The sequence below is a fragment of the Mesoplodon mirus genome (genome assembly GCF_964341445.2).
Source record: "Mesoplodon mirus genome assembly, chromosome: 4".
Taxonomy (NCBI): domain Eukaryota; kingdom Metazoa; phylum Chordata; class Mammalia; order Artiodactyla; family Ziphiidae; genus Mesoplodon; species Mesoplodon mirus.
The window spans coordinates 8,469,947-8,489,708 of NC_138979.1; the positions used below are offsets into that span (position 1 = coordinate 8,469,947).

Consider the following 19,762-nt stretch of genomic DNA (forward strand, 5'->3'; position numbering starts at 1 on the left):
GTTGATGATTAGACATTTCCTTTTTTTTTTTTTTTTTTTTTTTTTTTGCAGTACGTGGGCCTCTCACTGCTGTGGCCTCTCCCGTTGCGGAGCACAGGCTCCGGACGCGCAGGCTCAGCGGCCATGGCTCACGGGCCCGGCCGCTCCGCGGCATGTGGGATCTTCCCGGACCGGGGCACGAACCCGTGTCCCCTGCATCGGCAGGCAGACTCTCAACCACTGCGCCACCAGGGAAGCCCTAGACATTTCCTTTTGATTTGAAGCACAGTATAGCAATAGCTGGGAGAAGGGCCAGAGTTGGAGGGCTGCTCGTCTGTTCTGGAGGCGGAGATGGGAAAGAAAAGAGGAGAAAGATGGCGCCGTATGTGAGGGTCCTTTTGTAAAAATTGCAAAAATGACTGCTAGAGGTGAGAGGGAACTGCCTCAGTACGCTGTTTATTTCAGCACTAGATTCTTCGAGTTTGGAGGAATCTTGGGGGTTAGTTAATTGGTCATTTTCTAGTTGGGGACGTCATGGCTCTGAGAGGTTAACAACCCGAGATCTGACACCAATTAACAGCTGACGTGTTGGAAATCCAGGTGTCTTTTATCCTTCACTGCTCCTCTAAAAGATAGCGGATTTCCATCTTGTTAATTTCTAAGGGGCTAAACGTATAACCTCGGAGTGGGGTTGCCTGTGAAAAGGCACGTGTGTGCTCACGTAACCAGAAGTGGACACATCATAGTCACTGAGAGCTTCTGTACCATCCAACAAGTGTAGGTGCTGACTGGAAATTATTCCTGTGTCTAGAAGCATTTTAGCTGTGCTCACAAACCTTTAGTTGGCAAGACTCTCATTGTCCTGCGCCCCTGAGGCTCTTCTGACTGCGTTTCTCCCTGGATGCATTCTGTTCTGTCACTTGAGAGGATGAAGAGTGACTCTCTGCCCCCCGATTTCTGCCTCTCTGGCTGGCTTTCCTCTTAGATGTCACGCGTGCTATTCAGGGGACGTCTAGAGGGCGGCAGCACCTCAGAGCACCTGGAGCTCCTTCTCCGGATGCTCTTGAGTTCCTGTCAGAGCGCTGTGCTGTTGATGTCGTCGTCCTGTCCCTGGGCACTCAGCTGTCCCCCCCCGGGGTTGCCACATTGGCCTGGTTACAGGTAACAGCCCGACGGCTTCAGATCCGACAAGCTCCAAAAGAGAGCAGCTCTAAGAACTCAGCGCACTTGCCCAGACAGTGCGTTTCCTTTACAGAAACAGAGGCACCGGGAACCTCTTTTCCAAATGCATTGTGACAAGAACCCCACTGCAGAGCTGCCCCTAGCTTGAGGGTGGAGTGGGGGGGCCCAGAACCTGCCAAACCCCTTGACTCCATCCCAGCCTCATCCACAGGTGCACCAAAGGCATAAATGCAAACCCAGGGGCTCAAGAAATGAAATTTGGGGCTTCCCTGGAGGCGCAGTGGTTGAGAGTCCGCCTGCTGATGCAGGGGACACGGGTTCGTACCCCGGTCCGGGAAGATCCCACATGCCGCGGAGCGGCTGGGCCCGTGAGCCATGGCCGCTGAGCCTGCGCGTTCAGAGCCTGTGCTCCGCAACGGGAGAGGCCACAACAGTGACAGGCCCACGTACCGCGAAAAAAAAAAAAAAAAGAAAAGAAACGAAATTTGAAAACGGCGCCTAGACCTCTGTTGCTCCTTCTAAAGATGAGCTTTGGAGTCCGAGTGGTAACTGCGTTGCACAGAGCTTCTCTTCTTTGGCAAATGGCTCCTTGAGTAACGGTGAGGAAGTCATTTCAATCATTTCTCTCTTTCTAATTCTAGCCAGTATGTCCCTGTGAGGGTGTGTGCACTCACTCAAGTTAAGTCTACCCTAGATACGGGGGGCTTACCTGTCCCAGGCACAAGCTAACTGCTGAATGTACGTGATCTCCTTAGTCTTTACAGCAGATTGAGGAGGGCAGGTCACTTGTCCAAGGTCACCCGTCTAGTGAGTGGTTTAGAGTGCATTAAAACCGGATTGTTTTACCCTTTACCCGCCATCCAGGTTAGATGAAAATGGAACTCTGGGGCTTCCCTGGTGGCGCAGTGGTTGAGAGTCCACCTGCCAGTGCAGGGGATGCAGGTTCGTGCCCCGGTCCGGGAAGATCCCACATGCCGCGGAGCAGCTGGGCCCATGAGCCATGGCTGCTGAGCCTGCGTGTCTGGAGCCTGTGCTCCGCAACAGGAGAGGCCACAACAGTGAGAGGCCTGCATACTGCAAAAAAGAAAAAAGAAAAAGAAAAAAAAGAAAAGAAAATGGATTTCTTCGTGTCTAGGCCAGACCAACTCACTTACTTTGCAAAGACTTAACTTGGTCCCTGGCCCCATATTCCTCGTGAAGCAGGTTCAACAATAAAGGTGTGAAGCAGATCCAGCCAGCGTTAGTGGTGCCAGATACGGAGAAGTCCTCTTGTGTCATCCCTCTGTCTTATGTGGGTTTGGTATTTAGGCTAATTGTTATAAATAATAATAATTTAGGTAGTGCTCATGAGCTCAAGACCAAAGCTTAACTAATCCATAACTAGAGATCAGATCATCCAAAAATTCTGGGCTTTACCACCCAGAGTTTAATGTTGTGACTTTTGCCATTCTTGAATATAGTTCGCTCTTAGATTTGACTTTATAAATCATCATCTCCTATTGAGAGGTTAGGCAGGGGTGAGAAGGAAAACAATGAATTTTTCATTTGTGCTAGAAATCCTTTCATCTCCTTGGACCCAAGTTTCCCCAGGTCTGTTTTTTTAAATCTAAAGTCTGACTTCCTTCCAGTATTATTTTACCTTCTTATTAATTCTTTAGATGATGGAATAATAGAGCGTAACTCATTAAAGTTTCCTGTGTCTTCACCTGTGATTGGTGACAGTGACTCGGGGAACAAGAGTAAGATTCAAAATGATTTAGCTGTGTTACCTTAGATGAATGTGGACTGGTGATAGTTCAGGACTAATAAGCTCAGGGTAATTGACTTATGGGGGTAGAAAACCTGAAGCATTTCAAAAAGGGGAGCCTGCAATAATGTCCAACCACGTGTCACATGAGTATTACACCATGTGGATTTAGTATCTGAGAACCATGAGGTAATGGAGCTTTCGTGAGGGTCAAGCTTTCGTTTGAGTTTGCTATTGAATTTGGAAACATGCGATTGAAGCAGGACGAAATCCAGGAAAGAGCTACAAAAATGATTAAAAGTTTGGAAGGTCGATTCTATAAAGAAACAACCTCCAGGTACTAGATTTCTTTACGGAGATGAGATACAACTTAATTATAGCATCCAACCATACAATTGACAACATTTATTCGTTTGTTTATTCAAGCTAATATTTATTAGCTACTGTGGAGGCATAAAGATGGTACATTCCCGCAGTGATGGAGATTCTCTATTTCAAGCTAGAATGAGTCAAAATGTATTGTACCTAAACACTGAGAATTCTTGAAGATTAAGGTTATAAGAACTTAGGTGCCTGGTAATTGAGGGAATATGGGGATTCCTGCTCAGAGCCTAAATAAGAGTCAAATCTTATATTTATGGGGATGATTTGAGCATCACAGGGTTGGTTTTGTTGTTTTTTAATATTATTTATTTATTTATTTGGCTGCCTTAGGTCTTAGTTGCAGCATGAGGGAACTTTGTTGCCACCTGGGGGATCTTCGTTGCAGCATGCGGGCTCTTTAGTTGTGGCACGGGGATCTAGTTCCCTGACCAGGGATCAAACCCCGGCCCCCTATGTTGGGAACACGTAGTCTCAACCACTGGACCACCAGGGAAGTCCCCATCACAGAGTTTGGTACAAAAGCATTGAAGTCCTTTCTAGTCTTGTGATTCTGAGACGCCTTCTTTAACCACTGGAAGAAACAGAACCATCAACTCTGGGAATTCTGATTGGATCATTGTCAAATCTGCCATTCATTCACTGAATTGTCCCAAAACGTTTCCTAAGGAAATACAATTCCTGCCCCTCCGTCCAACAAATCCCACTAGAATTTGGACTGGTATTGCAACGATTCTCTGACCTAGTTCCTGAAGAAATGACATCATTACAACGTCTGGCTTCCAATCCATGACCAGACTACACCTCTCTCTTGTCTGAGGTCCTTCGTTTTTCTCAGCAGAGTATTATACTTTTCATTGTAGAGATCTTGTCCATCCTCCATTAGATGAATACCTAGGTATTTGATGTCATTTGGTGCTGTTGCAGATGGCATGATGTGAGCCTCTTGAAAGCACACCCAGTAATGCCCATCCATTTCTAAGACTTCCACTCTCCATAGACACGAGAAGCAAGCAATAATCAGCCTTTCCTTTCTCAGGGAGTCAAGGCGCCTTGTCTAGCCATCCAGGTAGAAAAGGCATAATAGCTTCACTGCAGGAAACCTATTTCAGAATCCAAACATTGCAGCCCAGAAATGATTCTCTGGTCTACCCTAAATCTCTCCAGTTGGCATTTCAGCATATTTTCCTTTTGTTTGGTTTACAGTTTGCCTTCCACAAACGTTTCCTATCTAGCAGTCTGCTATTTGAGTCATCAAGCAGATAGTTCTGTGCTGCATATAAAAATATGTATAACTTTTATTAGGGAATTTGCTCATGATACAGTCTCAAGTTCAAAAAATACAATACAAACCTAATTTTATTTTATTTTATTTTATTTTATTTATTTATTTTTTGCGGTATGCGGGCCTCTCACTGTTGTGGCCTCTCCCGTTGCGGAGCACAGGCTCCGGACGCGCAGGCTCAGCGGCCATGGCTCACGGGCCCAGGCGCTCCTCGGCATGTGGGATCTTCCCGGACCGGCGCACGAACCCGTGTCCCCTGCGTCGGCAGGCGGACTCTCAACCACTGCGCCATCAGAGAAGCCCATAATTTTATTTTTAAAATATATGTGCTTAGGTAAAAGGGCTAAAAGAAAATGCAAGACAGTGGTTATCTCTGGGTGACTAGCTGATGGATTATTTTTTATACATGTCTACATTTTCAAAATTTTTATGATAAACATGCGTTATCTCTGTACTAAGCAAAAATAAGCGTTTTTAAATAGAAAAAGTTAAAACTTTGTATTAAAATGGCTGGCTTAAACTTTACTTTCCCCTTCATGGTATAAAAAGCCTATTAAAATTTGCCAGTGAAATTAAAATGGGTGTGTGACGTATCTTAAGCTAATCAAAGAAGAGGCGTGTAAATTTCCCCGCCTGTCCTTCTGACCAGCTGTAAATTACCCGAAGTGCTGAGAATCCGCCCCTCACGCTTGGAGCTCTGAGCACCTGTTTTATTTCACACTCTTTTGATTCCTGGGGTAAATCCCACAGTCACAGCGTGGGCTCCGGTTCAGTTCCTTTGTGGTCCAGATGTGCGTCCCCTCGTCAGCTGGCCTAGTAACCCCACTGTGAATTGACAGGTTCTCAGGAATCAGATAGCTCGCAGTCGGCCAAGAAGGACATGCTGGCAGCCCTGAAATCCAGGCAGGAGGCTCTGGAGGAAACGCTTCGCCAGCGGCTGGAAGAGCTGAAGAGACTCTGCCTCCGAGAAGCGGTGAGCATCACTGGTTCGTCCTGTGGACTCTGTGTTGTCTGTGCCCTCGTCTGCCGTCACGTATTTATAAAAGGCAAGGGTAGGCGTCATAAAGGGCATAAGAGGGAAGCCAGCGCTCTTCTGTTGATGACCCCCAGCCCCCGGGATAAGCCCCATCAGAAACAGGAGTCTTGGACCATAATGAAAACACTGACAGCAGTGAAAGTGGGTCCTGGCAGAATCCCAAAAGGGACCCCACTAGGGGCCAAATGGCAAGCAGGAGTAACAGTCATAGTAACAATTATAAACGACAACAGTTGCATGGTGCCCCATAGTTTATAAAGCATTTCCTCATATGTAGTTCCCACGCTGGATGGAATGGTTTGCCAGCTTCCTAAGATCTTGTGCCCGAGTTTATCCTTGTGGCAGCTTTTGTCTCTCTTGAGTGTATTTCAGATTTATCTTTGGAAATCATAGTGAGGAGTACCTTTGGGGATCAACAAGGAAATCAGGATTTCACTTGATATAAAATCCCCTTCAAAACTCATGATCTGGTGAATCTTTCACTTTTTTTTTTTTTTTTGGTAGATGATGCATTTTTTTCCTTTAGTTGTTTGTTTGTTTGTTTTTACAATAGGTCCTTCTTGCTTTTCTGTTTAAATATTAGCAGTGTGTATATTTCAATCCAAACTCCCAATCTATCCCCCACTGCCTTTCCCCACCGGTACCCATAAGTCCATTCTCTAAGTCTGTGAGTCTGTTTCTGTTTTGTAAATAAGTTCATTTGTATTATTTTGTTTAGATTCCTCATATAAGCAATATATGATATTTGTCTTTCTCTACCTGACTTATTTCACTCAATATGACAGTCTCCAGGTCCATCCATGTTGCTGCAAATGGCATTATTTCATTTTTTTAATGGCTGAGTAATAGTCCATTGTATACATGTACCACATCTTCTTTATCCGTTCATCTGTTGGTGGACATTTAGGTTGCTTCCATGTCCTGGCTATTGTAAATAGTGCTGCAGTGAACATTGGGGTGCATGTATACTTTTGAACCAAGTTGTTCTCCAGATAATATGCCCAGGAGTGGGATTGCTAGATTGTATGGTAATTCTATTTTTATTTTTTTAAGGAACCTTAGTACTGTTCTCCATAGTAGCTGTACCAATTTACATTCCCACCAACGGTAGGAATTACATGCTTCGCACCCTCTCCAGCATTTATTGTTTGTAGATTTTTTTGATGATGGCCATTCTGACTGGTGTGAGGTGATACCTCATTGTAGTTTTTTTTTAATTTATTTTTGGCTGTGTTGGGTCTTCGTTGCTGCATGCAGGCTTTCTCTAGTTGCAGCAAGTGGGGGCTACTCTTCGTTGCGGTGCTCATGCTTCTCATTGCGGTGGTTTCTTTTGTTGCAGAGCACAGGCTCTAGGTGCGTGGGCTTCAGTAGTTGTGGTGTGTGGGCCCAGTAGTTGTGGCTCACGGGCCCTAGAGCTCACAGGCTTCAGTAGTTGTGGCGTACGGGCTTAGTTGCTCCGCAGCACGTGGATTGTCCCGGACCAGGGATCGAACCCGTGTCCCCTGCATTGGCAGGCAGATTCTTAACCACTGCGCCACCAGGGAAGTCCCTCTCATAGTTTTGATTTGCATTTCTCTCTGTGATGTTGAGTGTCTTTTCATGTGCTTTTTGGCCATCTTGTATGTCTTCTTTGGAGAAATGTCTGTTTAGGTGTTCTGCCCATTTTTTGATTGGGTCGTTTGTTTTTTGGATATTGAGCTGCATGAGCTATTTGTAAATGAAATCCTAGCCTAGTCATCTAAAAAAATCTTTTAATTTTAGGCAACACAATACTTCCTCAAGGGTATATATACACAAGGCTCATGTCTCATTGGGATTTAGAGACTGTGGCAGGTCACTGTCTCTATTTATTTGAACATCTGTTTCCCCCACCTTCTGCTTGTTCCACAACTCCTTGTTATCATGTTTGAAGACTTGATTTTTTAATGCATCTCGCGTTATTGTGCGTCTGTGTGTATGCACACACGTGTGCGTGTGCTTGCACACAGACACCATGGGGTGGGAGCCCTCAGGAGAGAGAGTGTTCTGTGTATAACATTACAAGGAGCTCTGTTGGTCAGCAGTTCAGAAAGGGAAGTGGAAAGAGGTTCCCAAACTAAGCTGAAGAGCCCTGCTCCCCTCCCCCCAGTCCTAATGCCTTGCCCCAGGAAGAATGAAACAAGGGGCCACAGAATGAGATCATATTACAGTTCAATTTGGCTTAATTATGCTCCGGATTGATTCAAACCGGAGCCGCTCAAAGCAGACCCACATTAGCGCAAATCCTTTGCGAATCTTGGGAAAGCAGTTGTCCCGGCTGGGGGATGTGCTCTGAGATACCGTTAATATCAGCAATCTTTTTGTCAAGAATACGCTGGAAGGATTGAGAAAACGTGGGTGTGGGTGTCTGCATTTAATAATTTGTAAAGCCTTGTTGTGTTTTTGATAAAGGCAGCATCCCTAAACCCAGCAGGGAATCAGCATCAGAAAACTGGCGAAACATGTCCGGGCAAGGTTAACATGTCTGGTGAAGGTCTCTGTGCCTCTCGTAAAAATAAAAGCAAAATAAGGAAAACAAACCTCCTGCTTCTTACCATGTGGACACCAGAAAGCAGAACCTGAGCAGCAGAAGAAACTTCACGAGAAGCCGGCCGCCTTGTCCTGACTCCTCCGAGGTCAGGGGACAGGAGGACTTCTGTCCTGACGCTGTCCTGCTCTTTTTGTGTCACACACACACCCTTAGCTAAGGGTATCCAGAAGTACTTTTTGTCCCCTGGGGTGTGGGGCAGCCAGAATGACGTGCTGTGGGAGCCTCTGGCAAAATACAGCCAACGTAAGAAGAGGAAGGGAACCAGGCCGAGCCCTCCACAAGAGTGTGTTAAATTCCTCCTTCCCCAGGCGGCTCTCCTTACACATGATGTCAGATTAAATATGGAGAATCAAGGCCTGGACTCAAATACCTCCAAGCAGATGGTGGAAAATCAGTAGCTTCATTTTTGAAAAAGATATTTTGTTTTAAAACCACAGACTCTTTTTTTTTTTTCTTCTTCTTCTTTAAAGTTTTATTTCATTATTCTAGGGAGGCCTGGTACTCTTGCTGGGACAATACAGATTCTCAATTTGCAGTAATTACTTATACGTTGTAGTAGCTTAAATTCACAAACTTAGAGACAGCATTTAAATTTTTCATAGATTTAAAAAAATTTTTATTTTATATTAGACTATAGTTGATTTGCAATGTTGTGCTAGAAAACCACAGGCTCTTTAGAGTTATAAATCAATGGCCATTTTAACAACTTTCCCCTCCTTTTTATAAGTTTCAAAGTAAAAAAGAAAGTCCTAATAGTACAAAATCCTCAATATGTTATTTATAGGCAGACTTTTAGGGGAGCAAATAAAATGTTGCAGAATAAACACACAACTACTTGGGAGACATTTGAACCACATTTAGAAAACGAAGAAAAAAAGGGAAGAAAATTGCAGAGCATTTCATACTCAGAGAGTTGGCCACTGTGCTCTGAAATGCTTACAATGAGGAATAAAAAGTCTAAGAGGTCATTTCCCAGTGGCCTGAACCCAGGAGGAAAGAGGCCCAGGATCGCAGGGAGTGGGTGTGCTTGTACATGCTGGGTGTACCCCCTGACACACACATACCCCAATGTGTACAGACACACACCCCAATGTGTACACACAGCAGTGGCACAGAGAAGCCATGTCACTCCTCCTGTTAGAAGGTCAGACTGCCCGTGGAATCTGATGATCAGGGCTTTCGTGCCCTTACGAGGCTGCCCGGCACAGAAGCTTTCTGCATGGGTGATGGATGTTCCTGAGAACAGCCTGCCTTGGGTCTTTGTGCAACATCTGTGTTGATTTGGGACTAGAGACCAGGGCTGGGCTCTGCCTGGAAGGGCCACTGGTCCCTTGGAGGCAGGCAGTGGGTCTCCCAGGGTTTTCTGGTCCCCCGAAGTGACTCCTTGCATTGGACGCCTGGACTCTACCACGTGGATTAGCTGCTGACTCAGATTTGATCTCTATTGAGCCCAGACATAAGCTGCTCATATAAAGCCTAATTCTAACCCTGAATCATCCCACAGACCTTTCAGCAACTACCCGGGACCATTGTCACCACGGTGGTCTGTCAACTAAATTCACTGTCGTTATACTCATAACAGTTAGATTTCCAGAGCCCCAAACGCACATACACCAGACTTTTTTTAAGTGGCCTTGTCAGTAATATGGATTATATTTTCAGTTTCGACTGAAACTCGTATTTGTACACATTTAATGTCTTTTCAACTCAGCCTGTTCCTTGAGCATCTGGCCAGAGTAGAATAATTATTACTCGTACTCCGTTTCTAAATTATATTATAATGCCCTTTTCTGGAATTTGCCATATAGATACCACACTTCCTAAGAAAACTCATTTGAAAGACCCATTTTAAACTCAGATATTTGGTGCAGTGAAATAAGCACAGAGTTTGGAGCCGGAAAGACCAGAGATCTCATGTTGCCTCTGCTCTTACTGGCTGTGTGGCCTCAACAGGTTCGTGGTAGACATGCCAGACACGTGTGAAATTAACAAGTGAATGAAATTCGGGTTTTTATGATGAAAATCAGTAGCGATTTTATGTACCCGACAGGAATTTACTTTGGGGAAAATCTTTTCCAAGGGCCTCTGTTCTGTTTCTCCTGCATTTGTGGAGAAATGACATTGTATCGCGTAAGAGTATGGGTTCAAATCTGTGCTTTGAGTCTGTGCTTTGAAGTGTGTGTGTATGTCCGAGAAGCCAGTCGTGTACCCACTCTGACTCCCCGTCCCCTCGCCCTGTCACACTCCTGCAGGAGCTGACGGGAAAACTGCCCGTGGAGTATCCCCTGGATCCAGGAGAGGAACCACCCATTGTTCGAAGAAGAATCGGGACAGCCTTCAAACTGGACGAGCAGAAAATCCTGCCCAAAGGAGAGGTATGTGCTGCTCTCTGTGGCTGGATTCTCTTACACCCGCCTCACTTTCCCGTTTGTGAGGGCGCCGCGGTATTCTATAAGGCTGTTTCCATTCTGCCGGATGCCATGTCCTCTTTCCTCCTGAGTTGCTCTTCTTTTACCTTTTCTTAAGTTAGCTGCTTGGTCAGTATGTGGCTCCCGTTGGTTGGATTGGCCCCCTTGCGTTAATTTGTAAGCATTTTGATTTCTGTGGAGGCTGTGTGTCTAAGTCAACAGGCCTGTCGCAGGTGCAGAGATGCCTCTGGCTGGGGAAAGGCAGTCGGGCCTGCCCTCGGTGGTCCTAACTCCACCCAGCTGCTAAAATCACTGCCCGAGCATGAGCAAGATACTGCGCCTTCCCAAAGCACCCCTCGCTTTACCCTCTTTGAACTAAACCTCGGCGGGGGTTGGGACTGGAGAGTTCAGATCTGGGGGCAGGGGAGCGGAGCCTTGGGTCTCCAGCTGGTTAATAAGTGATCCAGTCTCAAAGCAAGAGAAATTCAAGGCCAGGCACACCTCGGGCCCCGGGGGCACGTCCAGGAAATGTCTTTCCAAATTTATTCCGAATACAGTTACTCATTACAATGCTATTGAGCAGAGGGCTTAAAGGGGCAGGAATCGAAGCCGGCAGAGACAGGAATTCTCTGCGTATTTAGTCTTTTTACAAAGTGAGAGGAACCGACGTTCTCACATGACACGTGCAGTGGGTGAGCATGGGGCTGAGTTGAGAGGGGAACACACGTGCCCTGGAGACAGTGGAAGGGGTGGCTCGGTCTCCTGAGATGTGTGATAGCAGGTCCCCGTCCCTGGGTGCTGGGAGCACTGTTGGATGCGCCAGAATGCTTCACCCAGCTCTGGAGGCGCTTTTCCTCTTCTGTAAAATGAAGTTCAGAACCCTCAATTCTCCGGCTGTCGCTGGGATTAAGAGAGCCAGTGGACGGAAAATATTCAACTCGGTGCTGACACCTGCTGGACGCTCAGTAAACATGAGGAGGTGTTGGAGAAGGCGTGCTGGGCTGGGCTGGGGCTGGGCCTGGGCCTGGGCCTTTACCAGGGTCAGAACTGGGGTGCGGGCCGGTGGGACTTAGGAAACCATCTGGTGGAGTATTTTTCAAGCCCAGCTGTCATCCGAATTGCCTGGAAACTTCCAGTCCTCTTGTGCTGGGCAGACACCTGCACTAAAGGGTCTGGGGGAGAACCCCCATGTACGAGCGCCACCCGCCTGCACCCCGCTGTTCTCCCCAAGGTCCCATCACACCTATTCGTGGTGCCTCCTTCACATTTTCCAGTAAAAGATGACTTACGCTCCCTGAGAATCCCACTGCATCCCTGTCCCCTCACCTGTCCCTGCAGACATCGCTGGGAAATGCCTGTTTCTCCTGGGAATGCCCTTGACGTCCTTGTTCGCACGGCAGGCAGCCATCTGCGCAGACGGGCTGCCAGCCTCGTCCTTGGCTCGGTTTAAGTAGCAAGAGTTTGTCCTGGGCTCCCACAAAACTCCGGGTCGGTGTCTTGGGCCAGGGCTGCCCTGACAGTCCGCGAGCAGCTGCGAGTCTTTGTCCTTGGTGACTTGTTTGTCTCAAGGCCCCGGGCAGGAGTCCAGCTCGTCACTCTTCTCCAGGGAAGAGACGCAGCGGGCGTTTGCAGGAACCGGGGAGTTTATTGGACCCTTAATGTTAACAATAGTTCCTTTAATGCTCACCCTCCCCTCTCACCCCTGGGCCCCCTCCCTTCGGTGCTCAAGAGGAGGTGAAGTCCAGCTCAGAGTTTTGTACCTGACAGAGGCACCCAGCCTGGCACGTGGTGCTGAGAGGCGAGGCTGTTGTGTCGGCCTGGAAGTCGGAAGGTCTCGGCCCCAGCGAACTTGGTGATCCGCTCCTCCACGGTTAAATCCGTTCCTTTCGGGCTTTAGCCAGACCGTGGATACCCCCGGAGCAAGATGCGTGCTTGGGCCCCCCTGGCCTCGCTGGTCGGTGTTTGAAAAAGGCACCAGCTGAGCCGCAGAGAAGCCACAGCTAATACGCTGGCCCTGCTTTCATCCTTTGGGTCCACCAGGCATCTTCTGGCAGCCACAGCTGCATTTCTGCCGGGTCCAAAACTCCCTTTGAGGGGACATTCATCCATGGGCCCCTTTCGGCCAAAGTGAGGGGTAGAGGAGGGAGGGAGGCACCCAGGAGAGGAGGGAGGGAGTGCCCAGGAGTGGTCCAAGGAGCAGGGGACCCGGCTCCACCACCGCCGTCCACACTTGGGGCGCGGCCGCTGGTCACCCAGTGGACGTTTTACGTAGAGGCAGGCGTGAGCGGACAGCCGGAGCTTTTGCGAAAAGAGCTTCCAGAGGACGCGTGAGTGGGTGCGGGCGAAGGGCTCCAAATGCGAGAGGCAGAGGGCGTGCGTGCAGGGGGCACCCGTGGGAGCCCCGTTAGCAAACCCACAGCAAAGCGCGCCAGAGGCCACTCTGAAAATAGCGCCGCCCCCTCTGCCCCAAATGGGAAGGAAACACCAGCCCAGTGGGCTCTGGATCTCCAGGAAGGCTGGGTCTTTGAGAGCCTTGCTGGAGACCTTGGAAATGAACCCTAGTGACCCCCAGGCCTGCAACAAGGAAGCTCCCCGCTTCTCAAGGACGCGGTGCGTGTCTCCAGGATGGAACAGGGGCCGAGGGTCTCAAAAGTGGGCGTGTCCAGGGCCCTGGCTGCCGAGGACCGGAGGGGCGGGGCCGCCACAGGGCGGGGCCGGGTTGGCCTCCAGGGACGGAGGCTCGCTGGCCTGGCGTGGGGGCAGGAGGACGGGTGTCACCCCGCTCGGCATCCCCCTACGTGTGGTCTGCTTCCCACAGGAGGCCGAGCTGGAACGCCTGGAGCGGGAGTTTGCCATTCAGTCCCAGATTACGGAGGCTGCCCGCCGCCTGGCCAGTGACCCTAACGTCAGCAAAAAACTGAAGAAGCAGAGGAAGACCTCGTACCTGAATGCACTGAAGAAGCTGCAGGAGATTGAACGCGCCATCAACGAGAACCGCGTCAAGTCTGGGAAGAAACCCACCCAGCGGGCCTCGCTGATCATCGAAGGTCAGTGCCAAGCCCACTCCCCACTGTGGGTGCCGCCCTCCCTCCACCGACCCTCAGAGGACTGGGTCTTCGTCCAGGGCACGAACCGAAAGCCCAGGCCCCTGAGCGACCTAGCAAGCTGCTTAACTACCCTGTGCCTTAATTTTTCCTCCATAAAATGAAACTAGAAAGACCTGACAGCAACGAGAGCAGTAACATGCACTCAGATCCAGAGATAAAAGGGATTATACAAATCAAATGATCACTGTCCCTCTTGATGGCCTCTTGGGAGAACGCTCCTCTCAGCCCTCACCGGGAGCTGAGCCCGGGGCCAGCCCAGGCTCCAAGGTCCTCAGAGACCTGGTCACCCTACCCAGGTCTGGAAGGAAAGGTGGGTGGCTCAGGTACCCTGAGGCCAGCATCCCCACAGCCCTCCTCTGTCTCCAGGAGCTCCTGTCCCAATGCTTAAGCTAGGGAGGACTGGACTGCCCCCCCTTTTTTTTAAGTCAGCAAATTCTTTTTCTTTTAATAGAAGTATAGTTGTGTCGTATCATGCTGTGTTAGTTTCAGGTGTACAGCAAAGTGATTCACAAAAGAATAGATACGTGTATTCTTTTTCAGAGGCTTATAGGTTATAAGCTTATAGGTTATTACAGGATAATTTAATATAGTTCCCTGAATACAGCTTATTGTTTACCAAATTCTTTAAAATATGTATCAAGTCTTCTTTCATAGTTTATACACATTTAAAATATTTTTGCTCCAGGAAGACAGAAAGTAGAAGAGAGGTTACCAGGGGGCGCTGGGAGAGGGGAACAGGGAGTTAGTGCTTCCTGGGGACAGAGTGTCAGTTTGGGAAGATGACAGAAGTCCTGGAGGTGGGTGGAGGTGACGGCTGCATGGCGATGTGAACGTACTTAATGCCACCGAACTGTACAGTACAAATGGCTAAAATGGTCAATTTTACATTATGTGCATTTTACCACCATTACATGTATTGATATATTTTGCTGCAACCTAAAAATGTGGGCATCCTGGGGGAGAGATGATTTACTGGTGACTCCAAGATGCTAGTCGAGGCTGTGTCTCCTAATTGTTCAGAGTTCATCAAGCGATATGAATAAAGCGAATTCCTAGTTAAAAGTGAGAGAGATCATAAAAAAAAAATCCTTTTGCTCTAGGTAACTTGGAATAACTATCCTTCCCCACCTCGCCCCTTTGTCACTGGCCAAGACTGTCACTTTCCCTAACAGAGCTGCATTCCGCCAGCCCTCCTCTGTCTAATGCCTCTTGGGACCTCCTCCTGCCCCCGTGAAGGAACCTGGGGGGTCCCAGCACTGTGGAAGCGTCAGCAAGGCTGACAGCCTGGGAAGGGCACCGGAGGGACGGACGTCCTGCTGGTCGACCACAGAAGAGCGTGGTTTGCCGGCCATTCGGTGAGGACGGCCAGCAGAGTCTGTTTGTAAATCACTATCTGACCAGCTTGGTCCCACCTATGCCCGTAGCCTTCGTTTTTAACCGCTCAAGGATGTACCTTCTCCATTTTGCTGCCTCCTTGAAAGAACGTTTCATCACACGATGAGCCCCCTTCAATTAGAGGAGTGATTCATGTTCTTCTTCCTCGCCTTAGCCCGGTTTGTTATTTGAGGAGAGAAAACATTAAGCTTGGAATCTAACGTCCTGGGCCCTTTTGCTGACTTAGCTGGGAGAGCAGCGCAGCCTCAGACAAACCACGCCTCCCTAGACGTCCCGCAGTGTCCCCAGATGTTAAAGGGGGAGGATCATCTTTCTGCCTCCCTCCGGGTGTGTTCTCATGGCTAATTGAATAGTGTCTATGAAAATAGGCTTTGGAGAGAGAAGCTGTATTTATTGAGAAGCTTGTTTTGTCTGCTAATGATTCAGGACGTTTATTGAGAAGCCATTTACTGCCACATGAGCCAGGCCAAGCCCCTCGCCCTAGTTTCGCTTGGCCCTGAGATGGGCTGGGATGATGACGTGGCTTGGCCAGGCCAGGCGGCCTTTACATTGGATATTAAACGGCTGAGCATTGCTGTCGCCAATGAAACAAAGACTGGGCACGTTGCAGTGTCAGGGATGGGGGGGTGAGTCATGACTCCCCACAGGGACTGTCCAAAGAAATGCCCAACAGCATTTTTTTTGTTTTTTTGTTTTTTGTTTTTTTTGCGGTACGCGGGCCTCTCACTGTTGTGGCCTCTCCCATTGCGGAGCACAGGCTCCGGACGCGCAGGCTCAGCGGCCATGGCTCACGGGCCCAGCTGCTCCGCGGCATGTGGGATCTTCCCGGACCAGGGCACGAACCCGTGTCCCCTGCATCGGCAGGCGGACTCTCAACCACTGCGCCACCAGGGAAGCCCCCCCAACACCATTTTGATTGCGTTTCATAGGTTTTTTTCTGACAGAGGAGGGTATGGGATGGTGGGAAACCCACTCTTTTCACAGATAGGGCTTTGTCTAAGGGACGTGCTCACCTCATAGACTTTTGCTTTTTGTCTTCTCAGATGGAAATATTGCCAGTGAAGACAGTTCCCTGTCAGATGCCCTTGTTCTAGAAGATGGTAGGTTGTCTGTTTCCTGCTTGAGAGCTCGGAACTGGAATTAAGCTGTGTGTAGTCTGGGACAGCCCAGCGGAAAGCCAGGAGCCAGACCAACATGGCTCCGGGTTCCCTGTGATTCTTTCATTTCCCATTGGTCATCTTTTTGGCTGAGAGAGGGTGGGAGCTACAGAAACACACGCCTATGGGAATTTTATTATGTCCTGTGGCCGGAGGTAAGATTTAAGGTGATTGATTTAATGGTGTTCTACTTTTTTAGTTGCCCAAACCACATTTTAACCTGAACAGACAGTTTAAACACCACGCATAGTTTCCTTTGGAGTATTTATAATTTCTGGAGGAAAGAGGTGGCCATTGGTTTGGGTCACAAAGATTGGAACCTGCTAGCAGAGCCTGGGGGTCGCCAGAAGCAGACAAGCCTCTGCACCTGCCTGAGAAGTAGTGAAAGTGAACAGGAGACGTCCCTTTAGACTCCGGGTCAGGCCCAGGAAACCGTCTTCTGATTTCCCATTGACCTCTAAAAACCTAGTGTTGCTCAATGTTTTCCTGGGAAATTCTTACAAAAACAGAAGTGACCCGTCCCCTCCCCCCAGCCCGTCACCACCACCACCACACATCAGGGAAGAAGGGATTCCAAACCCAGAAGCATCTCTGAGAAGGTTCCCATGGATTTAAACCCAACCTGGGGAGGTCAAGGCATTAATGACGTGGAAATCTATTAAGTGGCAGTTACGTTTTTTGCCCTTTAGGGGAACCTCAGGTGGGCAGTGTAAGTGGTGATTCAGACAGAGAACATGAAAGATCTGCATGGCTCCCAGCCATCATGATAACTGCAAGGATAATAATCACGTTGATGTGGGGAACAGCTGGCAGGGTATCTACCCAGTTGTCTCGGCCCTGCTATTTGCCATCAGATTGTCATATTTTAATCCATTACACTGGTGGGAGGAAAGGACAGGCCTGCAGGGGAGCAGGGGGCGTGATTTGAATATCAGAGATCCAGCCTGTGGCCTCTGTGGACTCCAGTCTCTGCAGGGGAGGAAACAGGAACGTTTGAGGGAGACTCCTCTGTAACGGGGGGAGGTATAGATTGTCATTATCTGATGTTGATGCATCGCCTGCGATCAGTTTCCTCCCCATGTGTCAGACCCCGGACCTCCCAAGGGCCGTTGTTGCTTCACGTGGGCCCCAACTCCCATCGCAGGCTTGCTCCTGCCAGGGCCGGGCCTCTTTCCTTACTGATCTGAGGGTAAAAGAGTGAAATTGTAGCACATGCCCGCTGACGGCTGATGTCTGGGCGGAGCTGGGGTCGGGCAGCGGCGTCTGGGGGGTGGGCGGGAAGGATGACCCTTGCTCACTTCCTCTCTTTCCTCTTTGTACAGAAGACTCTCAGGTCACCAGCACACTGTCCCCCTTACAGTCCCCTCATAAAGGGCTCCCTCCTCGGCCACCGTCGCACAACCGGCCGCCCCCTCCCCAGTCCCTGGAGGGACTCAGGCAGATGCACTATCACCGCAACGACTATGACAAGTCGCCCATAAAGCCCAAAATGTGGAGCGAGTCCTCATTAGATGAGCCTTACGAGAAGGTCAAGAAGCGTTCCTCCCACAGTCACTCCAGGTGAGCTGGGCCGGGAAGGCCACACGAGGTCACTGTCCACGCTTGGACAGACTCCCAGGGCTGTCCTAAGTAGCATCGGCAAATCACCGATCCCCACCGCCCTGGGTGCGCCTCCCTGGCGCTGCCTTTCGGCAGGGCTGCGCCACAGCGCCCTCTGCTGCTGACCTGCTCGAGGTGCAGATTCGTCCTTCCCAGGGAAACGGGGGTCTGGGCTCCCAATCCACGCGTTGACCGCCGGCTTGAATGTCGTTCGATTCCATGGGAATTAATGAATTAGGAAATCTTAGGCAGCAGTACTCCGAAATGGCAAGTGAGAGAGCCCACTCGTTAAGAATCCCAGAGTGGCTCAGAACCCTCAACTATCAGCCAAGAGAATTCTGGAGCCGAACAGCTGTGATCTTAGCTGTGTAGCAGCAGCTCATTTACTCAGCTGATGTGGGAGAGAGGGGTTTGGGAAGGCGTTTGGGGGCTGCTGCTCTGTTTTTCTCCTTTCCTTTCATTATGTCCTATAAAGCTCCCAGTGGGTACCCAGACAGGTAAATATCTGTCTCTTAGAAAACAGAAACTGTGGTTCAGGGCAGGGGCTTCACAGAACAGTCACACTGCCTGTCCCGGAGAAGGCTGGTGAGGGTCTTCATCTCACATTGCTCTGGGCCTCAGGGAAAAGGACTCACCCACTTCTGGGGGAGTCCCGGGCAAGCTTCCCGACACCGAGATAGAAGGCCCAAGGCCATACATAGCGACCCGCGAGAAGGTGCAGCTCTGTCTGGCAGTGACCAGCGTGGCCTCCTCTGCTTTGCAGTAGCCACAAGCGCTTCCCCAGCACGGGGAGCTGCGCTGAAGCGGGAGGGGGAGGCAGCTCCCTGCAGACCAGCCCCATCCGCAGCCTCCCACCCTGGAACCCGCAGTGCAGCATGCCGTCCACACCCGACCTCCGAGTCCGGAGTCCCCACTACGTGCATTCCACGAGGTGAGTCCACCCGTCTCCCTCCCTAGACCAGACCTGCCTTTGTAGAATTTGGCATTGTTGGACCCACGCTGGCCCAGATAAGCCGTGAGCTGGAGTCAGGGCTGAGCCAGCGAGGTAGGTTCTTCTTTAAGTGAAGCAGAATCAGGAACTGAGCTGGCAGCCGGAAGCCCGTGGGAGCCAAGAGACACGTTATATCCCACTGTCCACGCCCAGTGGGTACTGGGAATTGGTCAGATAATCCCCTGGAGACAGTGGGCATGGAAGGAGCTTCCCTAAGCCACAAAAGTGGAGGCCGGAACGGCTACCCAGGTTAGCAGGGAAGAGCCCTGGGACCAGAACAACCTTGCCCCGGTGGGGTGATCTATACTGGACAGCCCTCATGTATCTTTCTACTGGATAGTCCTCATGTATCCTGGACTTCCTTTAATGCCCCAAGGTGTAAATTCATTCAAGAGCAGAAGGAACAGGCAAACGTGAGGCTTTGGTGAATCACACCTTCCTCTTCTAAAAAGAGGCAAAACCAAAGCCATCACTGCATTTTCTCTAAAACTAAGTCCATAGGGACCGCAGCTCAAAGGACAGGTGGTGTGATCTTCTGTAAGTGGTGAACTATTTATGTAGGGTACGATTGAGCTCTCCAGGCAAGAGTCTCTTGTCCATTCATTCAGTCATTCATGCAACAGATATTTATCAAGTGCCTATATGTACCAGGTACTATTCTTGGGCATAGAGCCGTGGACAAAACAGACCACGCTGTGCCCTCATCAGACTGACGTTTTAGTAGGAAGAGAGTCACAGTAAAGAAATAAGTCAGTGGTGATAAGTACTGAGAAGACAAATGAACAGGGCAAGTGAGTGAAGGGAGAGACCATTTAAAGGAGAGCATCGGAGAAGGCTTATCTAATAGGGTGACATTTGAGCAGAGACCTGGATGGAGGGGGGTAGCAAGCTCTAAGGATATTCAGGGAACAGCAGGGTCAAGGCCC

The 19,762-nt window shown here is 49.4% G+C and overlaps 1 protein-coding gene across 8 annotated transcripts in view; it reads left to right on the forward strand.

The window, feature by feature from the left end:
- The window catches only part of FRMD4A (FERM domain containing 4A), a 350,648-nt gene that overhangs the window by 297,613 nt on the left and 33,273 nt on the right, over window positions 1-19,762 (forward strand). For all 8 annotated transcript variants that reach the window (XM_082618234.1, XM_082618233.1, XM_082618232.1 and 5 more), the window contains exons 15-20: window positions 5,414-5,547; window positions 10,432-10,554; window positions 13,406-13,634; window positions 16,133-16,189; window positions 17,569-17,806; window positions 18,609-18,776. In XM_082618234.1, coding sequence (XP_082474360.1) covers window positions 5,414-5,547; window positions 10,432-10,554; window positions 13,406-13,634; window positions 16,133-16,189; window positions 17,569-17,806; window positions 18,609-18,776 — 949 coding nt within the window. The remainder of the gene's footprint in view (window positions 1-5,413; window positions 5,548-10,431; window positions 10,555-13,405; window positions 13,635-16,132; window positions 16,190-17,568; window positions 17,807-18,608; window positions 18,777-19,762) is intronic.